General features: G+C 43.6%; 1 protein-coding gene across 2 annotated transcripts in view; it reads left to right on the forward strand.

Moving 5' to 3' along the window:
* SLC22A23 (solute carrier family 22 member 23) overlaps positions 1-21928 on the forward strand; it is a 109477-nt gene that overhangs the window by 80607 nt on the left and 6942 nt on the right. Inside the window, exons 6-10 of one of the 2 annotated variants that reach the window (XM_030965690.1) lie at positions 5750-5839; positions 11330-11432; positions 14358-14590; positions 17201-17233; positions 19013-19136. In XM_030965690.1, coding sequence (XP_030821550.1) covers positions 5750-5839; positions 11330-11432; positions 14358-14590; positions 17201-17233; positions 19013-19136 — 583 coding nt within the window. The remainder of the gene's footprint in view (positions 1-5749; positions 5840-11329; positions 11433-14357; positions 14591-17200; positions 17234-19012; positions 19137-21928) is intronic. The other variant, XM_030965699.1, reaches the window with a different exon arrangement.

A 21928-nucleotide genomic window follows, 5' to 3' on the forward strand; every position in this document is an offset into this window, starting at 1 on the left:
TCTGAAGTATCAATTCCTTGGTTTACTGATGCTTTTAGAAAGAGCTGGCTCCTCTCAGAATTGTCACTGAAAAAGCCAAGATCCTGTCTTGTAGATTGCTGTGCAGAAGAGACTCTGTGTGTGTGTGTATGTGTGTTTGTCTAATTACAACAAAGGCAAAGAGCTTCTGGATCTTTATCTCCCCAATACACCTGTCAGATTTGGTTCAGGCTCCCCTTTTTCTCCTCACAGGCTTGATTCTGCCCATAAACACCCATTTTGCACTGTCATTTGCAATCTGTGTCAGACTACCCACTTGTCAGAAAATGGTGGGAACATTTCCCCTGCTTTTCTAACACTACCTGCTCTGACCCCAGGGGCTGCAGGGGAACCTCAGCCAGTAGCTCTGCCAGTGGGCAGAAGTGATGTTTCTGTACTCGTCTGATCCTTGTTGAAGGTCTCTGGGGTAACTGTAGTTTCTGTCAGTCAGCACTGGAACAGGCTTAATCCAGGATAGAAAACTGTCACTATTAACATCAGTGCCTAATGAATAAAGCAATCTCCGTCAGTGAGGGGTGGAAAGCCCAGTTCAGGATCTCTGGTATACATTCCCAGGTCATTGATGTGGTTTTTGGTGCAGTCAGCACACTGGTGTTAATTAGCTGGTTTGCATGTAATTGTGTGTCTGGGATTACAGTTCCTGGATCTGCATCACACAATATGGCTTTGCAGTATAAATACCATTTTTCTGGTAAAGTTTTGGAAAGCATTAGAGGTGTGAGAGCTGTCATTAACCTGTTGATATCCCCCCACCTGATGTTTGCAGGTCTTCCTCAGAATAAATTATGGATCTTGAGAAATGATGGCTCCCTGAGCCAACAATTGGCCTTGGAGTTTCCCAACCAATTCCTAAATTTGGCTTTTGTCAGTCAGCTACTTGAATTTGCAGATGAAATAAAACGTTTTAGGGGAAAGAAAAAACTATTTACGTGTGCTTCCTTTGAGGAAAATAATAAAGACACAACTGTGTGCTGGAGGGATTTATTTAAGCCATGTATAATGATATTGCCCATGGAGGAATGCTAAATTTCAAAATGGCTTTATGACTATTATTTGTGACTGATTACTTTTCTCAGCAGTTTCATGGTAGGAGTACACTCATGTTTAAGGAGGGGACTCCCTTTCATGTGGAAAAACAGAACATTATTGCACACCTTGATACTATGGATCCTCTGACGGCAAATACATTTAGATATAGCAGTTGTCAGTACAGCACCATTTGCAATTTATAAATTATTCAGAACATGGTCATTTCTGCCTCCTTGTTGATGATGAGATTGTTGGGTTTTTTGATTATTTCTTCCCTCACTTATTCTCTTTAAACTCTTTCTGTAGCCCCACACTTAAAGGCTTTTCTGATGCAGCCCTGGAGGGAACCTGTGTTTCTGTAGGAAGAGTAAGAGAGGAGCAGTATCAAGAATTAAATAAGATTAACTACAAACTACTGAAGGAAGGACCACCTCTCTCATTCTGGGTGCATGGGGGTGTTGATGGTCTGAGTGAGAACAGGAAAACAGTAGGATTCTTGAATTAAGAACGTGATCAAGCTGCAGGCCTTGCAGTGGGTCAGGAAGGAGAAGATACCCTTTCTCTGCTCTTGTGTCCTGCAATAACATGCCCACAGCTGCTCTAGCATGGAATGGGTAAAAAACTGGTACTTGTCTGGGAGAAAGGATGCATTGAGCCTGATGCAGATATCCCTTGTTTTCCCTTTATTCCATTGCTGAGCTCTCCTATCTGTGTGGAGGGATTTTTGTTTTGTGATTTGTTTTATTCTTTGTTTTCCATCTGAAAGGGCTGGAAACTGTTTTGCTCTAGTTAGGGGCCATTGTGTTGCTGTTGATTATTGCTCACTGCATTGTTGTAAGAGCCTCCTGTGATTGAATTACTCCCAATGTATTTAAATGATAAACTGCTCACTTGCAGTCCCTTCCAACTGAAAATCCCACTGTAATTTTGCTCATACATACCAATCAAATTAGTGTATCCGATATAACAGATCATTACAGGAGTTACAGGAGTTTCATATATACCTATTTTGGCACTTGATATGAGTCCCATAGTAAAAAGAAGCAGTGTTCAAGAGGAGAAAATATTTCTGGAATGCAAGAAAATTTAATTTTGAATTGCTCTCCAAGCAGTGAGCAGGCTGATATTCCTTTCTGAAGAATTACACCATTTCCGCTGCCTTCTGAAGGCTTTAGCTCATCCATTGGCTACACTGCCTGTAGTGTGAGTGCCACTAACCATCTGTAGGGCCTCTGCTCCATGGGGAGGTGGCCCATGTGTCAGGTGGGGCAGGGGGGAAAGGAAGCAAAATTTTATCTGCTGTTTTTGACAGTCCTTTGGGTTGGAGTGGTTGCCAGTGCTCTCCTGGGAGATGTCTCCAAAGACAAGAACTAAAAGTCCAGACAGTGATCCAGCTGCAGCTGAAAGGTCCATCAGCTGCCATAACAACCCCTGCCAGGAGAAAATGAGGGTGGGCAGCTGATGGGCAATGCCCACCAGCAAGATGGAGTGGGAGTGTGCTTACATAGGAAACAAATTAAAGTGAGACAAGAGGTGTTGATAGCAGTCTAGAGTGTTGTAAATTTACATTGCCCTTATCTTCAGTAGCCTGTCCCAGGGCTGATATTGGTTGCATAAAGGGACCTTTTTCCTCAGCAGCTTTAAGTGGCTTTATTTTAGAGTGCTTGGTGTACCTTGTCATTTTGGGCAGGAATAATTTGCCTTTATAATGAGATTTTTGGGTTTATGTGGTTGCGTTTTCTTCTTTAATGCTTACGAAACGTAGGTGAATTAGACCTGGTTAAATTACCCTGGTATGTTTTGACTCAAAATTTCACCATTTGGCTTTAAGCTTTGCCCTCTTTTAGAAACAAAAGTTTAAATCTATTTTTAAGATTCATCATCAAGGAAATTATTTTTATTCAACTGTGTATTGAAATGTCATTTTTAAAACAGGTTTGCTGAATTTTGTTGACATATGTTTCAAAAAAGTCAGCTTCAATCATGAGCAAATTAAATATTTTGATAACATTAATTCAGTACAGGTTTTTCACTACCAGTTTCTCCAGAAACTTCACCATCTCTTCCTTGTTTCCCTGTAGAACGAGAGGCAAACATACAATTCAGTGCAGCTGTGGGGCAGTCATTTTGACCTTAGTGTCATAAATTATAAGGAAGTATGAAGATTGTTTAAAAAACAGGAGAAAAGAGTGTTCAGGGTAATTGGAAAGCATCAACCATAACCTTACACCTTTTAAAGGTGTGTTACACTTTAGGTGGCTTTCATTATTTTTATGGAATGCATTCTCTTCCTTGTGTGGGTTTGCAGGGTCTGTTTGTTGCCTGGAACAGATTGTCTGCTGCAAGCTGACCTTGGCTGCACCAGCACCCAGCCCTGCTGTGTTTGGGTGTCCTGGGAAATACTCCACTGGAGACACTGCTGTATCAGCAGCTACCCAAGTGTCACACGTGGTGCTTCCATGGAAACCCACCCCTGGGCAGCTCTCTTTGGCTTCCCCTGTGTGGGGAGACATTTCAGGTGTTCCTTAACATGAAACAGCTTTGAAAAAACAAAGCTCCCTTTTTCCTCGTCTCTGGATGGAAACACAAACCGGTGGTGCTCCTGTGGGCAGAGAGGTTATAGCTGTTCCTTCCCAAAATTCCCTTCTAAGCTTAGAGAAATAGTATTGATGTAATCACCAGAGGTGAACAGCAAAGGTAAAGCAGCCAAAGAGATGTAGGTACTTCAGCATGCGGGACACAACATGGAGAAGATGCAGGGGTAGGTGGTGATGAGTGCTCTGTGTGTGTATGTGTGTGGATTGCAGTTAGGAAAGCTGTGGTTTTCAGGGAGTTTCCCTTTGAAGAAAAAAAATCAATTCTCTCTCACCTTTCTTGCTGCTGAACAACATGCTGCCATCACTTTTCTTTAAACATAAGCTATTTTTCTGTTTTGTTTTGCTATGTATATTTTTTTCTTAAGCATGAGGCTTGAATCTAAGTAATTATATGCATTTTCCTTTTCCACTGGCTAAATAGCAGAGGGAAAGGTGAAAATGCCTTATGTCTGAAAGTCAGTCTATTTCCCTACAAAGCTTTACTCATATTCTTAGACCATCACACCCATCTCTGCACAACTGGTTTAAAGCTTGTGATAGATGAAGAGTGCATTAGCTGGAGAAGAAAAGCAAGTTTCCTGGTTTCATAATATAGGTGATTCCATGTGATAGTGAAGTACAAACCTGCCAGATGTCCTCCTTTACCAGATTAATTGCTCCATGCAACTCCCAGAGGGTGGTCAGGTAAATGTGGGAAATGTAGTTAAAACAGTTCAAGATGCTGCTTGAAGGCTGTGTGTCAGCCACAGACATTTCTATCTCAAAATTTAAAAAAAAATACCCAGCCAGTGATTTCTGTTGTTCTCTTATATGTTAAATCAGTTTCAGGAGGGTTTGGGTTTCTCCTGTTGGGCCCCTGTTATCCAGTAGCTGTTGTGGAGTTTGAGTAACTCTTTCAGGGTGTGCTGTACATGACAGTGATTAACAAGAGCAAAACTAGTCAGTTAGGTCCTCTTCTACTGGCTGGGTCTACAGTAATGGAAGAGGAGAGCCCATGCATGTCTTGACTGTATCCTTAGCAAAGGTAGCAGTGATGTCTGACAGTACCAGGTTTTGGAGGGTTCAGGAGGAAAAGGGTGAGAATGTGCCTACTGAGAATGTGCCTTTTGATGCCACTGGGAAAAGCCAAATATGCTAGGAAATTTAAAGGAAAAAAAAAAAAGAGAAGGAAGAGGGGGCTGTCAGCCTCCATTCAATTTGAATGACTCTTTCTCACTAGTTGAGACCTCTGCTGGCTGCACTCCAGCGTGTTGATTTGTGCCCCGCTGGCACACTGGCTCTTTGTGCATGGGGCTACCTATGCTCCCAGAGCAGCCAGCTTTACAGGCCAGGAACCATGTGCAGAGGGCTGGCAGCAAGCCCTGGTGCTGCTGGCATTTCCCCAGCCCACGGGCACCAGAGGGGAGAGGACTGGTGAGTCTGTATGTGGATGTGAAGGGTAGGAGGGAGACCTCAAGAACCAGGTGGAAGTGGAGAGCAGTAAGAGGGGACCAGTGGCCAGAGAAGAGAGGAAATAAGACACTTTAAAAATGTGGGACCAAAGAATAAAGATAGTTGGAGGGGACTTAGAGAGGCAAGGGCAACAAGGCACTGGGGCAAAGCAATGGAGGAAGAGCATTCTGTAGAGGAAGAACAGAGGAGAGCCAGAGCATGGAGACCAAAGGGGCTGCAATCATATGCTTCCCCCTCCTTCCAGAGCAAGCTGTCAAGCCCAAGGATTCATTCTTAGAACTCTTCTTTTGCAAAATCCACTCCTAAAATATTTGCTTCACCCCTCCCTGCTGCCCAACTTGCTTGCTCAGCTTGCTGAGGTTCCCTCCATAGCTCCCACAACAGAGAGCAGCAATGCATGTGTGGGTACCTGCAATCTCCGATGGCCACAGCTCCACACAAGGACATTGGAGGTTCTCTTTGTGTTGTTGTTGGGTTTTTTTTAATACTGGTGATGCTAGAAAGCATTGACAAATCATGCTCTGCGAAATGCAAGAAGTCAGGTTGCCTGGGCAACCCCTGCTTGGCCTCCTGGCATGAAGGCATGATGATACAGCCTTTAATAACATGATTACAACCTATTTTTTCCACAGGGCATAGGATGGACGAATCAGTGCATAGGATGGACGATGATGTGGGAATGAAGCTGTTGTCTGTTCCTCATTTGTTGCAGAATTTGGAAGGTGTGTAGTGAATGAGGCAGAGGCTTGCAGAAGGAAAAAGGACAGTGTTGGGGAAATGAAGCTGAATACCTCCTGAAGAGCTGTACTCATTCTCTGGGTCTGCCAGGGATGTTCTTGTACAGTGATGGAGATTTCCCTGGAATCAGACCCTTTCAGTGCTGTCACTAATCACAATTTCTTCAGTGTCTGTCTCTAGCGTGTAATTCTGGGGCTTGATTTGCAGAAAGATGGGAGCATTTATATCAACACCTACAAGGAGTATTGCTGCATGATTTTTTCTCATTATGGACACAAGTTCTCTCTATTTTATCTCCCTGCTTCCAAACAGGAGTAATCTTTGCTGTTACTCTTACAAGAAGGTGGTAGAGATTTGCATTTATGAAGTACATATATATTCTGACAGCACTGTAGGAATGTCTCTAAGGAAATCTGTTATTTTTTGTACTCACTGGGAAGTTTGGCTAATGAGGCTGAGGGGTACATGTTGAATGGGAAAGTCAGAGATGTCTTTAATACCTGCCCCTTGGATGACTGCAGTGAACATTCTGGGGGAAAAACTAATGTGTGATCATCTGAATGCTGTCTCATAATGCACATGAGGAATTGAAGATTGCAACAGCAACCTTATGTCTGACTTTTCAATCTTTTTTGAATGTAATCAGAAATAGAGGATTCAAATAAATCATTGCAATCAGTCCATAGCTGTTAGAGTCCTGGAGTCACAGAGTTGCTCTCCCAAAAGGAGGTTCATTTTAAGAGTTGTTAGTATTTATGTCCAGTGCTTTGGTTAGAAAGCCATTCCAGCCTCCATATTCCTTTGTACTGCAGGTGCATTTTAGCATTCAATTCAAATACACTGTTGCTGTCTGGGTTTGTTCTTTTTTTCCCTTTCCCATTTGCTCCTGTCTGTGCCTATCTTAAATCTCTTTTTCTCATGCTATATGAGAAGAGAGCAGCCCTGTTCCTGTACTGAGATGAAGTTCTCCTCTGTCTCCTCTCCTTTTATAAATACAATATTCTGGCTTGCCGGAGCTTTAGTTTCTCAAATATTGATGACCAGAACTGTAAAAGAATTCCAGTATTTCATTGTCTGAATTGCAAATACCTCATGGCTGCATTAAATTGGTGCCATATAGTCGCTTGTGTTCAAGTAGTACATAACGAAGTACAACACAGGTTTTGCTTATCTTCCACCAGGAACATTTCCCCTTAATCACTGAAAATTTTGCATTGTATTTCGTATTTTCACTTGCTTTTGCCACATGCTGGATGTCGAGCTCACCCAGTTCCTCCAATGGCCCATTTGCATAGTACATACCTTTGACAGTAAGGTAGTGCCTCACTTTGTCACCAGCAGACCTTACTGCTACCTTTCTGATGTTTTTGCCAAGCTCCCCACTCAGATTATTAAACAAGATTTTTTTTTAAAATAAGATGAGTCATCCCACTACTAATGTCCTGCTATCCGCTTATGATTTCTATTTTTCTATCCCTTATCTCTCTCTCCCCATCAGTCAGTATTTTACCTACCTCATAATTTCTGTATATGTCTTGAGAGCTGGACAAAAGTCCTGGAAGGTATAAATAAACTTGTGTACCAGTAACTCTGCCTGCCTGAGAATAGATTGCTTCACCTCTGTGTTTCAGACTGGTCCACCTCCTGCTGCAGGGCTGTCATGCTCCAGGGATTGATTGAGTCTCTGTGCTCGGCTTCCATAGATTTTTTCTTGTTCAAAGAGCTACTGACAGTATCATTTAGCAGCCAGAAAAATCCAGCAAAAGTTCATCACCACAGGACACTTGTCATTTTGGACATAATTTTTCTGTGGCTTGATTTGGCCTTTTGTCTGTTTTGTCTGTGCCAAGTGATGCAGAGATGAGTGGCTTCATCTGAAGGCTCTAAAGATACTTTCTGATTTTGAAAGGCGTGGTCCTGAAATGCAGAGGGTCTCTTGAGAATTCAGCGGCTTTGCGAGCTGGGAGCTGGTAGGGTTCCCCTTCCCATGAGACTTTTAAAGTCTGCCAGTGAATAGTTCTAATTTCCACTGAGATGTAAAGAGTTAGCTTGTTGACAATTTTCCTACTGAGTCCCTGAATAGGAAGCCTAGAGTATGTGTGGGCTCTGGAGTATGGGAAAACTTATTAGTGGCCTCTGAACAAATGGATAGAAATATTCTTATTTTCCATACTCTACCTTTTGGTAAATCAAAACTGAAACATTTAATGCTAATTTCTCTGTACAGGTGACTTTGGTGTAAAATCAAAGAGTAAGCTGGGGGTACAGGGAGTTTTCCTGGTGTTAGTCCTGAAAGAAAATAGTTTGCTTCCATGAGGCTTTAATAGGCTTTGGCTTGCCTTTTAATATCCTAACTTTGACATATGAAGTCAGCCTGAGAGCTGCCACTCTCCTGATGCTCGTCAAAGTCAATTGAAGCAGCTCCTTTCATGCAGGCAGGCTCCCTCCAAAGACAGCAGGTCACTTACATGAGAGCCAGTTCTATCTTTGATGACTTTTTTGCAAGTCACATAGCTCATTTTTTCTTATTAGAATGATATTTTGGTTATTGCAGGTCATTAATTTTGCAATGCAGTGGGGATTTTGGTGAATATCTCACTAGTATTCATAGAAGCAAAGGAGGGAGAAAGCCATCAGAAAGATGGATTGTGTTGGAGACTTGGAGGCAAGTCATTCATCTAAAACAGGTGACTTAGATTTGGAGTTTTAACATCATCATAGAGGGATGGAGGCGTAAATAGCTGGTAGAGTCACAAGGCTCTCAATAAAAAGCAAGGTTCTACTTGCACTCTTTGATGTGAGGTTTGAGACCAGATTCTTTTTCCCCTCTTTTTTTTTTTCCTTTTTTTTCCTCCTCCTTTCCATCCCCTTTTTTTTTTTTTAGCTTGTAATGCTGTTACATCTGGAATCAAGACATTTTTTGTATAATGCTGTGATGTGTCCGTGGAGTATAACCCCAAGGAAAGCAGATTAAGGGTCCACTGCAGAAAGACTGCTGCATGAGTAGGGTAGAGAAGGGGTGAGCTCCCCTGTCATGTGTGATCCTCACTGCAGCTGACACAGGAGCTGTTTGACAGTTCACATAACCAAGTGAGCCTTTACTTGAGGGCAGAACAGCAGCTCAGTGAAAAACACTGGTGGGAACTAGTTCAGAAGCACTGATTTATGAGAAAGGTTAAAAGGGGGGCCTGAGTGCAGGTGAGAAGGATGCATGACAGTAAACAAAGAACATATGGATTATAGGAACACCTAATGTATGAACAGAGCAGGAGTGGAGGGCAAAATAATGTTTGGTTGCAAAGAAAAGTATAGCCAAGTTGATCATTGCTTCTGTTGATTTTGTTGAGCTGTGGCCCAGTACAGCACGTATTTACAAGTCTACTCTCTGTCTTGAAATAAAAAAGTAAAAATTTCTCCAAGAAACAAACTAACAAAAATCCCTATCAGATTAAGAAAATCTGAAGAATATGGCATATGTACCTTCTGCTGGCAGAGGATGAGATGTTTTACTTTATAGGCCAGATCTGGTCATTCTTAGTTTGAGAGTGAACCCTTTTGAAACCTGTGCAATATGTGTTGTTTGGGTAGTGATTTTTATTGTTGCCCTTCAGCTGAAATAGTAAACACTCACCAACAGCCTTTCAAAACCCTTGTGCTTCTTCTAGTGTTTGCTTTGACTTTTGTTGCTGCAGAAGGTTTGGCCTGGGCTCAATCATGGCTTTTAAAATTTTGTTTTATCTAACTGCTTCAATTGTTCTTAATTATTTTGTTCCCACTTATTCCTTCCTAGAATCTTGCTACAAAAATTATTTTGGCCTTGTTCTTTGAGATTAGGCTCCAATTTTTTTATTGCTTATATTTTAATATGGTCCCAATCCATTGTTGAGCCTGAGGACAGCTTCTGTAATACAAATATTAATTTAACTAATTTTTTTCCTTTGCTCCACCTTCTTTTGTGTGCTTCATGCTGCATAGATTCTGGGGAGAAATGGCCATTATCAGGTTGTTAGGAAAGTAGTATAGCAATATTCTGCCTAAATAAAATCACTAATGTAAAATACCCTTTGCTGCTTTTGTCAGAAGCCTTCTCAGTAATTACTCTAGAGAAAAAACCAGGAGTGACCTGTGAGCAGTTAACAGATCGAGTATTTGCATGTAAATAGTGTTTGCTTGATTTATTATTTTTGTCATGCACTTTTCAAATAATAGCTGGCAAATGTGGTTTTTGTTTCGTTTGTAAATTCAGGTGGCTTTTTTTTTAACCCCTCCTCCCCCCCAGCTTGGTTTTATTTTCTCCTGTCCTGCATCTCTTTAGGAAGTTGCTATTCAGCAGAGTAAGGCAGAGGTCAGGGCAGGCCAGGCCAGTGTGGGCAGCTGAGGACACCCGAGCTCATTGCGTATGCACGTAGAGAACTCATGCACCCTTCACAACAGGGCCACGCTGCTGCCTTTAAACACAGTCAGGGAAAAAAAAAAAAAAAAAAGGGAAAGCAGCAGTGAAAGCCTTTACCCCAGAAAACAGACCCAGTCTGTGCTCTTGGTGGGCATTATTTTTGTGATGCTTCTTTATAGCTACAGCTTCTCCTGCTTTTATTGGACTTGTTGCCCACTGATCCGGTAGCTTGGAAACAGTGGCTGCTTTGGCAAACTTAGGTAGGTGTTCAAACTCCAACTTAAGGATAATTGGGAAATAAACAGTGCCCTTCTTTATTGTCCCGTGCCAACAAGGGTATCAGAGGCAGCATTTGTAAGGCTTGTGAATTATTTCAGCATTGCAAAGAAGAGTTCACTTGAAGCTGCCCAGAACTGGGAGGACATGGTGGGACTTTGGTTCTGAAATGCAAAGACACCACAGCTGCTGATGCCCAATGATTTTTCTTTAAGGAAATGTCTTAATGTTTAGGACATCTATCAGAAAAAAATTTAAGTATTTGAAAAGAGAGTGGAGTGGAAGATGGATGAGCTGACATAATGTCCTAGCCACTACATTCTGAAACTTGCAAGGAAACTTCAAAAGATGACCCATGAAAAATGAGTTAGAGCTCCAGTCCTTTTCATGGCTTTTTAGGTATGCATTGCACAATGGGAGCAGAGCCTGTAGCTGCATGAGTGCAGTCCTCCCTGTGGAGGGTTCTAAAAATTAGGAGAATCCTGAAGTTCTTCAAGAAATTTGCTATCATGCTTGTTGGGGTCAAGCTCCATACTGCTCCCACTTTACATACACATTTTTAACTGGGAGGAAGTTTGGAGTATGGAGTTCTTAGTTCTTTTGCCCCAGGAAGATGAAGGGAAGCCTGGAAGAAAAGGAGGAACCTGTGCTGGACTTTAGGCAGGTAGTTCGGCATTTTTATAGCTCCTGTAAATGTAATCAATGGTGTTCTGCTCTCCAGAACATCCCCCAGAATATCTTAGTTCACAAGTAAATCATCTCATTCTCCTCAGTGAAATGATAATTCTGATTTGGTTTGTTTCAGAGCTGGAAAAGGAAATCACCAGGAGACCAAAGAAAGTCTGCATTGTTAAAGTGGTGGGAACAAGGAACCTGTGGAAAAACATCGTAGTGTTGTGTGTGAACTCGTAAGTCCAATCTCTTTGTTTAAATATCTCTGTGGTCAGTGAACTGGAGCAGCAATGGGAAGTGATGAGGGAGCTCCACTATTTCCTACTGTGGGACCCTTCACTAACATCTCTGATAAATGATTCTGGAAAAACACCAACTGTTGTAGGGAACTGTATTTTTTATGGCAAACGTGGAGGAGGTCAGTGGCTGTTTCAGGCAGCAGAACTGTATCTTCTAGGGTGCCATGCCTCAATTGTGTTGCTGTCACCAGTGGTCTGGTGTGGCCACGTGCTGATAGATGCTCATGCGTGCAGGCATCTGCTTGGCATCCCAGGTGGGAATTTGGAAACCATTCATGCCCCGGGAGTACAGGTTCAAGTTGTTTACATCTGATAGGGCTGTGGTGCAGAGGAAGATGGTGCTTGCCAGTAAATACAAGTTGCTCCCTCGTATAACAGCTGTGCTTGGTGGGTCTTCAAAGGCAGATTACAAAGTGCCTCAGCACTCCCAAATTATGTGCAGGGGGTCACAGGGAGAATGTGCAGTCTCCAACAGGACAATGTGATGCTCACCTCCTAAGGCTTCAGTTTGGACATGCTCATGTGGGCAAAAACAAGCATCAGCCTGAGAGTTTTGCCAGTTACAGGTTCTAGGATCTTCTGTGCAGAACTGACACCTTGTAAAGAGGAAATACATTGGCTTGCAAATTCTGGAAGGGCACCAGCAGTGCATTTTCTAATTTTTCCATCTTGTAAAATGCCCATTTGAATTTTTCATGGTTTTCTTTTAAATGGGAGGTGGGGCTGGAGAAGGCTGGGAATCTCCTTTCTCTGCTAGGTTTCAAAGTATGTAGCTCTCTCGTGGCTTTATCTTCCTCAGTTTGGGGCACTACTCTGCTGCTGTCACTGCTGTTAGCAGGCTTATGGATCAGTCAGCACCCAGAGGGGACAGCCCCCATGCTGGGCAAGTAGTCATTCAGAGGCACACAGACTTCAGGGGTCAGTCTCCTGCAGAATCCACTCTGGTTTTATGAGTTTTGTGTCTCCCTTCCACCCACCAGTGAGGGACTGCCTCTGTTCTGAAAGAGTGCTTTCCTCTTAGGCTCACCAAGTACATTTGGTAGACAGTGTTAAATTTATTTGTGAAAACTGTTTGCATGGGCAATTCTCCCCTCCTCACTCACCCACATTAATTTGCATATTTGGAAATTCCTTAAATCAAATCTAGGCAGTCCAAAAAATAATTTCTGGCATTAGCACATGAAGGCTGTTTGCATCCAAGCAGAGCACGAAGCAGATGTACATCTGAGGAAATAGATTTCATGTTTGTTTTTAAGGAGTGGAAACAAATATTTAATTTTACTTCTGTTATTCCCGTTAGACAGGGCTGTGCTAAAATTTTAGTTCACAGAGAAGGAACCTTTTGCAGGGAACAAAAGAAATTAAGGAAGACAAGGGTTTAGTTTCAAAAGTAACTATTCTGAGCTGCTCACCAAGTGAAGAGAATAGAGTAATTCTTAGGGAACAGGCTGGAAAGCAAAGTCCAAATGATTAAATAATTTACTTTATAGGTCATGGTCTCAATAGCAACTTCTGCAACTGTGTTTATATGCATAGAATAGAAAGACAGAAGAAAAGCTGATTAACTCTGCCCTTTTTATTACTACTGTTTTGCTGATTCATATTTCTCTTACGGGAGGAGTCAGCTATAATCTATAGTTATTCAAAGCAAATGTCATTTTTGTGTAACAGGAAGCACTTGTATTAGGTTTTTATCAGGGGCAAGGTGTTTGGTATTGAGGGTGGGGTTTTGAACTAGAGCATTAATTCACATGTTTGCAAGAAAAGCTCCTCAGGCCTTGGGCTGTCATGCTGCACTCAGGGTCTGCATATCCCCACAGCTGTTTCTATGCTTATTTGGGTACCCAGATTATACTGACAGGATTTCAAATTCCTGAGCTTCAGAAGTATGGAAGTGTGTCAGTGTAATGTACCTGCCTTTTTTTTTTCCTTTTTTGAGACCTGGATCTGTGCCTCCCACTCTCTCAGGCACTGTTAATTTGTGCCATGAGATTTGTCTTGTATAAGTGCCAGGGACAGGAGGTTCTTCCTGGCAGAGGTACTTGAGCTGTGATGGGTGCAGTTGAGAGGATTGACCTCTCCTGTTGCACGCCTGCTGCTATTTTGTACCACATCAGGGGTGAAGCTAGGGCTTCTCATCAGACTTTTGTACCTTCAGCCCCCTTCTCTTTCTTCCTTTTTTTCTTTTCTATTTTTGGAGGCACAGGGTGAGACAGGAGAAAGATGTGTGAAATGTGATAGTAAAATGTTGATCAGTGGCATCTCAAATAATTTTTTTAAAGAGGAGGAGATGCATTGCAAGGAAGGGTGGTATAAATGTGTAGACTGAATTAGATCTTATTGTTTCATAATTGTAATAATCATTGCAGTACATACAACTTCAAACACTCCTTTCTCAGGTGATTTCAGTTTTAACAGGCTAGCTTGGGAAGTGAGGTGTAATGCTTGTATTTAGTATGACCAAATGCCACAGGCAGGTGGGTGTTCTTGGTGTTTTGACAGCCTCTGTAGCTGTCAGCAGGGACACTGGGAACAGAGAGATGTACTCCTCTGGGAATGGGATTTCTCAAATACAATGGGAAAACCTACCATGCACTAGGAGTTCTTCCAAAGTTCCCCATGCCTTGATCATAACAGGAGCAGCAGTTACATGAATAAAGTCAGCAAATATTTGGTTGAATGGAGATTTTTTTCTTTTGCTTCTTTTTATCAGTGCTTATTTTCACAGTAGCACCTAGAGATAAGCTTCTTAACTTAAGGTGTTATACTCCTGCATTAATGCCTCCCCACACTGAATAACACTGCAGAGTGTGTTCTGCCCTCTCAGCAATGGTCTCTCTTGCCCTCTCCTGTTTCCCCCAGGTTGACTGGTTATGGCATACACCACTGTTTTGCAAAAAGTATGATGGGGCACGAAGCGAAGATGGCGATTACCCACAACTTCTACGCGGACTATTACACCATGGCCGGGATTGCGCTGGCATCCTGCCTGGCCATGTGCCCCGTGGTCGGCTTTCTGGGCAGGAGAGGAGGACTCCTGCTCTTCATGATACTTACAGCTCTGGCATCACTTCTGCAGCTGGGCCTTCTCAACTGTAAGTTGGAGATGAGAGCTTTTCAGGACCACACAAGCTTGACATGCAAATAAGGGACCAGGAAATACTGGCATTTCCTTTGCCTGACCCAGATTTTTCATGTGATACACCTGCATAGTTTTAGAATCTGAGTTTGTTTGAAGGTTTCCCCAAACACTTGTTTCTCAGGCTCATTAACAAAAGGCATTGTATTCTGGATGATTCCCATGGTGAAGCTTATTGAGCTTTGGTGCTGTATCCAGGGTAGTCACCAAGAAAACAAGCAAAGAAACAAGAAACGCTTTCAATTTTATTTTAGTGAAACATCCACCAGGGAAAGAGCTGTATCAAGATTGGGAAAACTTTCCCACTCAAGTTTGCTTGGCCTCTAAACCCTGCAGAAATCAAAGCAGTAGGTGTATGTCCTCTGCCTGCTCTTAGCATCTTGCTATGAACAAGTAATAAAAAGAAAATCATGCAGCTGAAAGACCCTGCATTTAACACACTGTGTACATATAGTCCATATGAATGTATATACATGATTTTGGAAAGTGACACAGCATATCAAATGGTTGTTCATGTAAAAAGTGAGTGTCACACCTCTTCCTTTGCAGGCAGTAACTTTTGTGTGGCCCTTTTGAGCTGCTTCAGCTATTAAAACTGCTATAGAAATATTCCCTTTCCTTTTTCAACTTTATTTCATTCTCTTCATTTTTTGTTGGTTGAGGAGATTAAACTTGATGAATCAGAGAGGTGGTGAAGCAGAGGGAATGTGAGATATGCTTTGCCACTCTCGCAGTGTCCAGTCATTAGACCCCTGTCCCATAAAACCCCACCCCAAGGAAGGGGGAAGAGGGTTGAGACATACTTTGGACAAACTGGATGTGAGATGAACGCCAGAACACCAGCTATTGCTGGTTTTAATTTCTAAGTTTAGAAATAATTGAGGGCCTTAATAAGAAAGAGTTTTTTGCATTGAGGATGGAAAGCTTTCACATTCTTGCATACTGAGGGCAGCTCCAAGCCAACAGGAATTGTTCATATTTACAGACTGTTTCCTGGAGGCATTTACTAGTTCGCCTTCAGCAAACAAGTTATTTGTGGGAGTGTAGGAGGGAAACAGGGAACCTCTTTGATGACATGGAGGAAACTCTAGCATCATGTGTGTTTGCTCCCAGCTTGGCACTTATGTTTACATTCCCCTTGAGCACATATTTACCATGTCCAGCAATCCCAGCTGAGAGTGGGAGAAGCCCCATGGCTGCACCTCACCATGTCTGTTGATGGACTGAGACCATTCACATGCAGATTCACTGTGCATGTGTGCAACATCCCAAAACTCCATGTTCTTCCGAGGGTGTCCATCAGGGTCTCTCTACACTGAATTTTGCCATTTTAATTTTTGTTTTAAGGATGGGAGATGTTTGTTGAGGCTGTGAAGGCAATAAACATTCTCTTGCTTAGTTGAGAGACGGTGTGTCAGAGCCCTTAGTCTGCTCCAGAGCCACAAAAATCTGATTGCACTTTTTCAAAATAAATTTATGAGAGAGGTGGGAGGCAACACCCTGTAGGACTCATTACAACCTTTTCCATAACGGGTTCAGGTGGTTTTTTGAGCCAAGTTGCCAGAACTAAGATCAGGCATGGCTTTAGGTGCTTTGTGCTGCACTGGCACTCTCAATGCAGTGCCCTTGTCAGCATTTCTGACTCCACTCTTTTCTTTGTGAGAAGAGGAGGGAAAGGCAGCCTCAAACTTCAAAGCAGCTCTCCCCACTCTTGACCATGCCACCTCTTCCTCAGAAGAACTAGACATTGCTTGGAGAGAAGCAGTGACCCTGTTTATTAGGAAATCTGTCACAGCATCTTGCATGTTTTAATTTAGCATTATTTTGGTGTAATCAGAAAATTAAAACAGTATTTGAGAATGGTGAGAGAGAGAGAGGGAGGGGGGTATTCTCCACCAGCTACAAACCTGCAGCAGACCTTGAAGCTCTCCTTGTTTGACCCCTCCTCTGAGCTCTGGAGTGTCACCTGGGAAGTCACAGAATCACCAGGGAGACAACCAGCAGAGCTGTGCCCAGCTTGTGCTGATGCCCTTCCCCTTGCTGCCCAGTGCTGCCATGTGCTCCTGTGTGGTTAGTGTGACACATGGACCATCAGCTCATGGTTTTGGAGAGGAATAGGTCTCCCACCAGTCTGACAGCACTGATGCCCAGAATTTGCTCTCTAACCTTCTTCTAAGCTTCTATTGGCCATTTCCTCAGGGTTGCAGCAGGAGGGCATTTTCTCTCCTCCCCCTTCATTAGCAACAAAGAGGCCTTTGTGTTAATCCCAGTGGTAATTCTGGGGCTTTTAAATATGCTTTACTGCTGGTTTGTTATCACTGTCTCATTAGCATGCTGTCCTCCAGCTGAGATGTGCCTGGAAAAAGCATGTCCTGTCTGGTGGCCAGGGAAAGAAGTAAAGGTTTTGGCATGGGAAAGAATTGGGAGTCAGAGGGTGGGGCTAGGTTGGCATGTGGGATTTACCCTTCTTTTTTCCAGATAAATAAACATATAAACACTGTATGTTCTTTTTTCCTCTCCCTTTCTCTTTTTTATCTTTCTCTGACTTCCATGGTGTTGGATCCAGTGATTGGAAAATACAGTCAACTTCCAGACTCAGGTATGATTTACAGACAAATCTGCATCATGTGGGGAGCACTCCCCCAGGAACAGGTAGATCCAAAAGGCCTCAGCCACAGCACCCAGAGCAGAGCTGCTGCCACAAAGGGGTGCAGGGGTGAAGTCAGTCACTTCTGTGCAGTGCCTTGAGACCCCACTGACAGGCAGGCCTGCTCATCTGTGCTCAGCCTCTTTGCTTAGCATCCCCTCCACATAGGCTGCATGTCAAGAGAGGGTGCAGAGGTCCCCCAAGGTCTGACATACAGGGTAAGGCTTTCTCAGAAAGTCTCCTTCTGAAATGCAACATTCACAGTTCAAGAATCTCAGATTTTCTTTTTTTTTCCCCAGAAAAGAAAAGGGGACTATAACACCTTAAGGACTCTTTAAATAAGGGGAATTAAACACCTTAAAAAATGCTTTCCCAAGATGAGGTACTATAGGAGCAATGCAGTTACAAGCTACAGGGGAACAGAATGTACCTTTGTGTATCAGATTTGATGGACCTGTCCTTGCCCAGTTTTTCCAAAGTCTCTGCTGAGCAGCCATGATTCCCTGAGGGGATCAGTGGTGTAGCCTCTCCTGCTATGCAAGAGTGGCCAGAGACCCATGGTTTGCGTGGTGCTGTGCCCACATCCTCATCAGCTGGCAGAATTTGCTCTCTCTCCCAGATTTGAAATGCATTGCAGAAAGAGTATAGCCCTGAGCAGGCTGTACCATGTTTCAGAAGATGTAACCAAAGAGCTCCCAAATACCTTTTGCTCTCCTGACAGCTGATACGTTCAGCAGGAACAAAAGCAGGTGTTAATTTTCACTGGATCCAAACCAGACAGTGTGCCTGCTTGGGACTGCACAAAGCAGCTCTTTCTTCAGGCTGGGCTTTGGACATGTGTGTAGAACGGTGAGGGAGCACTGGCTGCAAAGTTCCAGTCCTTTTCTCAGTGCTTCTGTCAGGTATGATGTGCACCCTTGTATGGTGCAATGGTGTCTGTGAGTGATGTGGCCTCCTTGCTGGCCAGGACAGGCCACAGGAGCTTGTGCAGTCCTGGTCAGACATGCCAGCCCTGCCCACAGGAGATGGTGAGCAGGGATCCAGTGAGAGCTGTGCTGTCATCATGGCCAGAGGCAGTTTCCTTGAGCTTTGTTTAGATTTACTGGGGTTTCTGCAAGTGCTTGATAGACACTGTTTGTCCCTGGAAACCTTGCTGCCACCCAGCTGTGAAAGGGTTGAGCAAACAGCCCTGGCTTAAGGAGTGCCTCGCCGTCCTTGGCATCGGCTGTTCTCGCCCACAGTTGTCAAGCTGGGAGTTACAACAGAGGCTGCAGACTGATCACATGCAGAGGCTTAGCACAGAGATAGCAGCACTTCTAGTTCTTTCCTCTCTTGTCCTGGAAGCCTCTCCAGTGCCCAAGCCCCACTTTAGCAGCTTGAGGAACACTGCCTATGTCCACTTGTCTGTCAAACATGAGAGGGAAGAGGCTGGTGCCTAAAAGATTGGCCTAAGAGTTTGTTTTTTCATGAGTTTTACCTTTTCTGTGGCATCTGAGCATAAAAAAATCAGAGATCATTGCCATTTTTTGGCATGACATTATGGGGTTTTTTCATGTGTTTGTATCTCAGCTGCTTGGGGAATGGATTTTACAAATACCAGTTTTAAATTAGTGTTACAAAATTACTCGTATTCCTGTTGAGGGAGAAGAGTAATATAAGCTTCATTGATTGTTTTCTTCCTTAGAAGTTTGACCTCATTCTTACTTTTTGTGAACGCACTTGTCTTGCCAGGTATGAGTGACAGTGTCAAAGACAAATTCTCTGTTGCATTTTCCATCGTGGGTATGTTCTCTTCGCATGCTGTTGGAAGCCTCAGCGTGTTCTTCTGTGCTGAAATCACACCCACAGTAATCAGGTGAGACTTTGGAGCCCCACTCAAAACATGGGGAAAAATTATCCTTATTTAATTGATAATGGGCTGTGTAACTTAACACATTGTATGGGAGGGGAAGCCCCACGTAATTGGTGACCTGACAGCAGCTTGGGGCTGCTTTTTGCAGTGGCTGCAGTCAGTCTGTGCAAGTAAATGCCTGCCTGTGTATAGAGAGGCTTTGTTTCCCATGGCTCCACCTTGTGTCCCGTCGTGGTGATGATCAGCAGGCCTGGCAGCACGTGAATTGCGGCTTGGTAGGGTTTTAAATACTCAGCTGAAGCAGTTTGTGTGGTTGAGCATTGTCATTGCTTCACTAACTCGGCGGGATTTGTTCAAGCAGCAATCAGGTGAATCTGCATCCTGATATTAAAGGAGGAATTCCATGACTGTGCAGAGGTGCCAGCAATCCCTGCCTGCATAGGGCATGTTAACCAGGACAGCTGCAGGGGTGCTTCAGTGGAAGGAAGGTGTTGAGACATGTGGTGTAAATGCTTTTGGTGCATAGAGGTCCTCTGCAAGCCTGCCTCTCTGCCTTTATTGCAGACCAAGCTGTCTTTCTCTTCACAATCAGACCTATCTTAGCAGAGGCTCAAAGTTTTTCTAAAGAGGAGCACTTTCATCCTGGGAAATAGGAGAAATCAGACAAATTATCTTTGTTGGAGAGTTTCCCATAACACATCTTTGTATGGTCAGGGGTTTGTATCATTTTGTACATGCACTGTTACCTCTCACAGCACAAAGGCTGTGCTTCTGTGTTCTGGATTATGCTTTCAGCAATGCCACAGCAATTCAGGAGTTTGCTCTGATTTCACTGAATTTCCCAGGAATGTAGGTCATATGGGTGGGAGAGAGAGAGAGTGGAGGAAAGAGGATACTTCTTTTTTGTCCCCTCCAAATTATATGCCTTTTCAACTACTTTGCAGAAGTATTATTGCAAAACTGTCATCTGAGTAGCCAGAGTCCCCTTGCTCTGTCATCTTTTTTTTCAGGCTATCTAAATTTGTGAATGTATTTTATGGATAACATGAATTCCACAGGAAAAGGCAGTGTGAGGAGTGAGAATATACAGCAGCCTGAAACACTAACAGCTATTTATTTATGTGTGTGTCAATCAGTTTGGTGTTTTTATGCCTTTTTAATTTTCTCCTTGACTCTGTTTGAAAGACACACAGATAAGGAATTGACCATGTCAGCCAGAAGAGAATCTGCCAAGTAGGGTCAGATGTGCAGTCTGAACTTAGCAAGCTTTTTTCCCTTAAATCACTTATGTTCCTGCAGGGAGGGAGACAAAATCCTGGCTGGGAGCCAAAATTCTGCTTCCCCTGACTCTGCTGGGTGACACCAGGCGAGTGACAACAGCTAGATATGCCTCAGGGTCCCTGTTCATTTGTATAAATTATGACACTCTGCACTGCTCTGTGATCCTACCACCACAATAAGATCCCCTCAGGATTGTAATTAGGAGGTGTAACTCAGGACAGTGCATAAACCTGTCTCATGCAGAGGTGTGCTTAAGGTGCCTTCTGTCTTGCCTTTTGCTGGGATCTGGCTACTCCCTCATAACCTGCTTTCCAAAATGCCACCCTGGATGCCCTTTGGGAGTTGGAACTAAATGATTTTTAAGGTCCCTTCCAACCCAAACCATTGTATGATACTAACATGCTTTTGGTTGGATCTCAAGGAACCTTAAGGAAAAGGAAGGCAAAGAGAGCACTGAGGCTGTCTCTGGGGTTTTCCTGATCAAATCCATTGTCTGCAAATCCCTGAGAGTGGAAAATAGCACTGCCATTACCTGGGGTAGCAGTGGCATGAGAGCAAACCCACAGCAGCCCACCCATTTCTGCTGCTCTGGTGTTCAGATGAACAGTTCCAGGAGGAGAACAAGCCAGACCTTCATCACCAAAAGGTGACACGTGCTCAGCAACATGAACATTCCACACTGTAGTGTCACAGGGGGGTCCTCGGGATCTGTGCACTGCCCCCCAGTCTCCTGGCAGTAGGCAGGGGGGCTTCATCAGGAGCTACCCCTCTTTGTACCTGGGACTTCAGTGCAGACCTCCATGCAAATGCTGAATGAAAACACCAAGTGTCACTGATAATCCACATGGAATAATCTTCCCACCACTACAGCCTGCATGTCTACTAAATGGGAATAGGCTGAACAAAATACAGCATGTCCTCTCCTCATCCTCCACATTCTCAGTTACTATCAAGTGGAAGAAGGTTTTGGCTTTTTCTCTCAATGTCCTACTTTTGTGCCCACATAGCCAAAGAATGGGCAGTGATGGCTGAATTAGGGTTTTTTCCCATCAATAGCTGCCTCAAGCTAAATTTCCAGTTGTTGAGGAATCTTTCCTTTCTGACCACCCAGGAGCCACTTGGCTCAGTCACGTTCACACAGAGGCTCTGCACCAGGTCACAGCCTCTCCTTTTGGGGTCCCACCCCCCAGAGCTCAATCTGCAGCTGACACCACACCTTGCCCACCCAGCTACCTTCCCTGAATGTACTCCTCAACACACTGGGATGCAGGGCTGTTTACTGGGACCTGGCTTCTCAAAGGTGATGCTTGCTCCATGAGGCCAAGGGTGTGCTGGGTATTACTTGAATCTCTGGCCTAGGACTGAGTGCACAAAATATCCCTTATGTACAGGCTGAGGAGGTTTTCAGGGACTGACTTTAAGAAGTGGCTGAGCTGGAAAACCTGGTCTGATTTCAGTGCTGGCGCTGCTTTGTGCAGGAGGCTGGACTAGATGCTCTCCCAAAGACTCCTTTA

The sequence above is a fragment of the Camarhynchus parvulus genome, chromosome 2 (assembly GCF_901933205.1).
Source record: "Camarhynchus parvulus chromosome 2, STF_HiC, whole genome shotgun sequence".
NCBI lineage: Eukaryota > Metazoa > Chordata > Aves > Passeriformes > Thraupidae > Camarhynchus > Camarhynchus parvulus.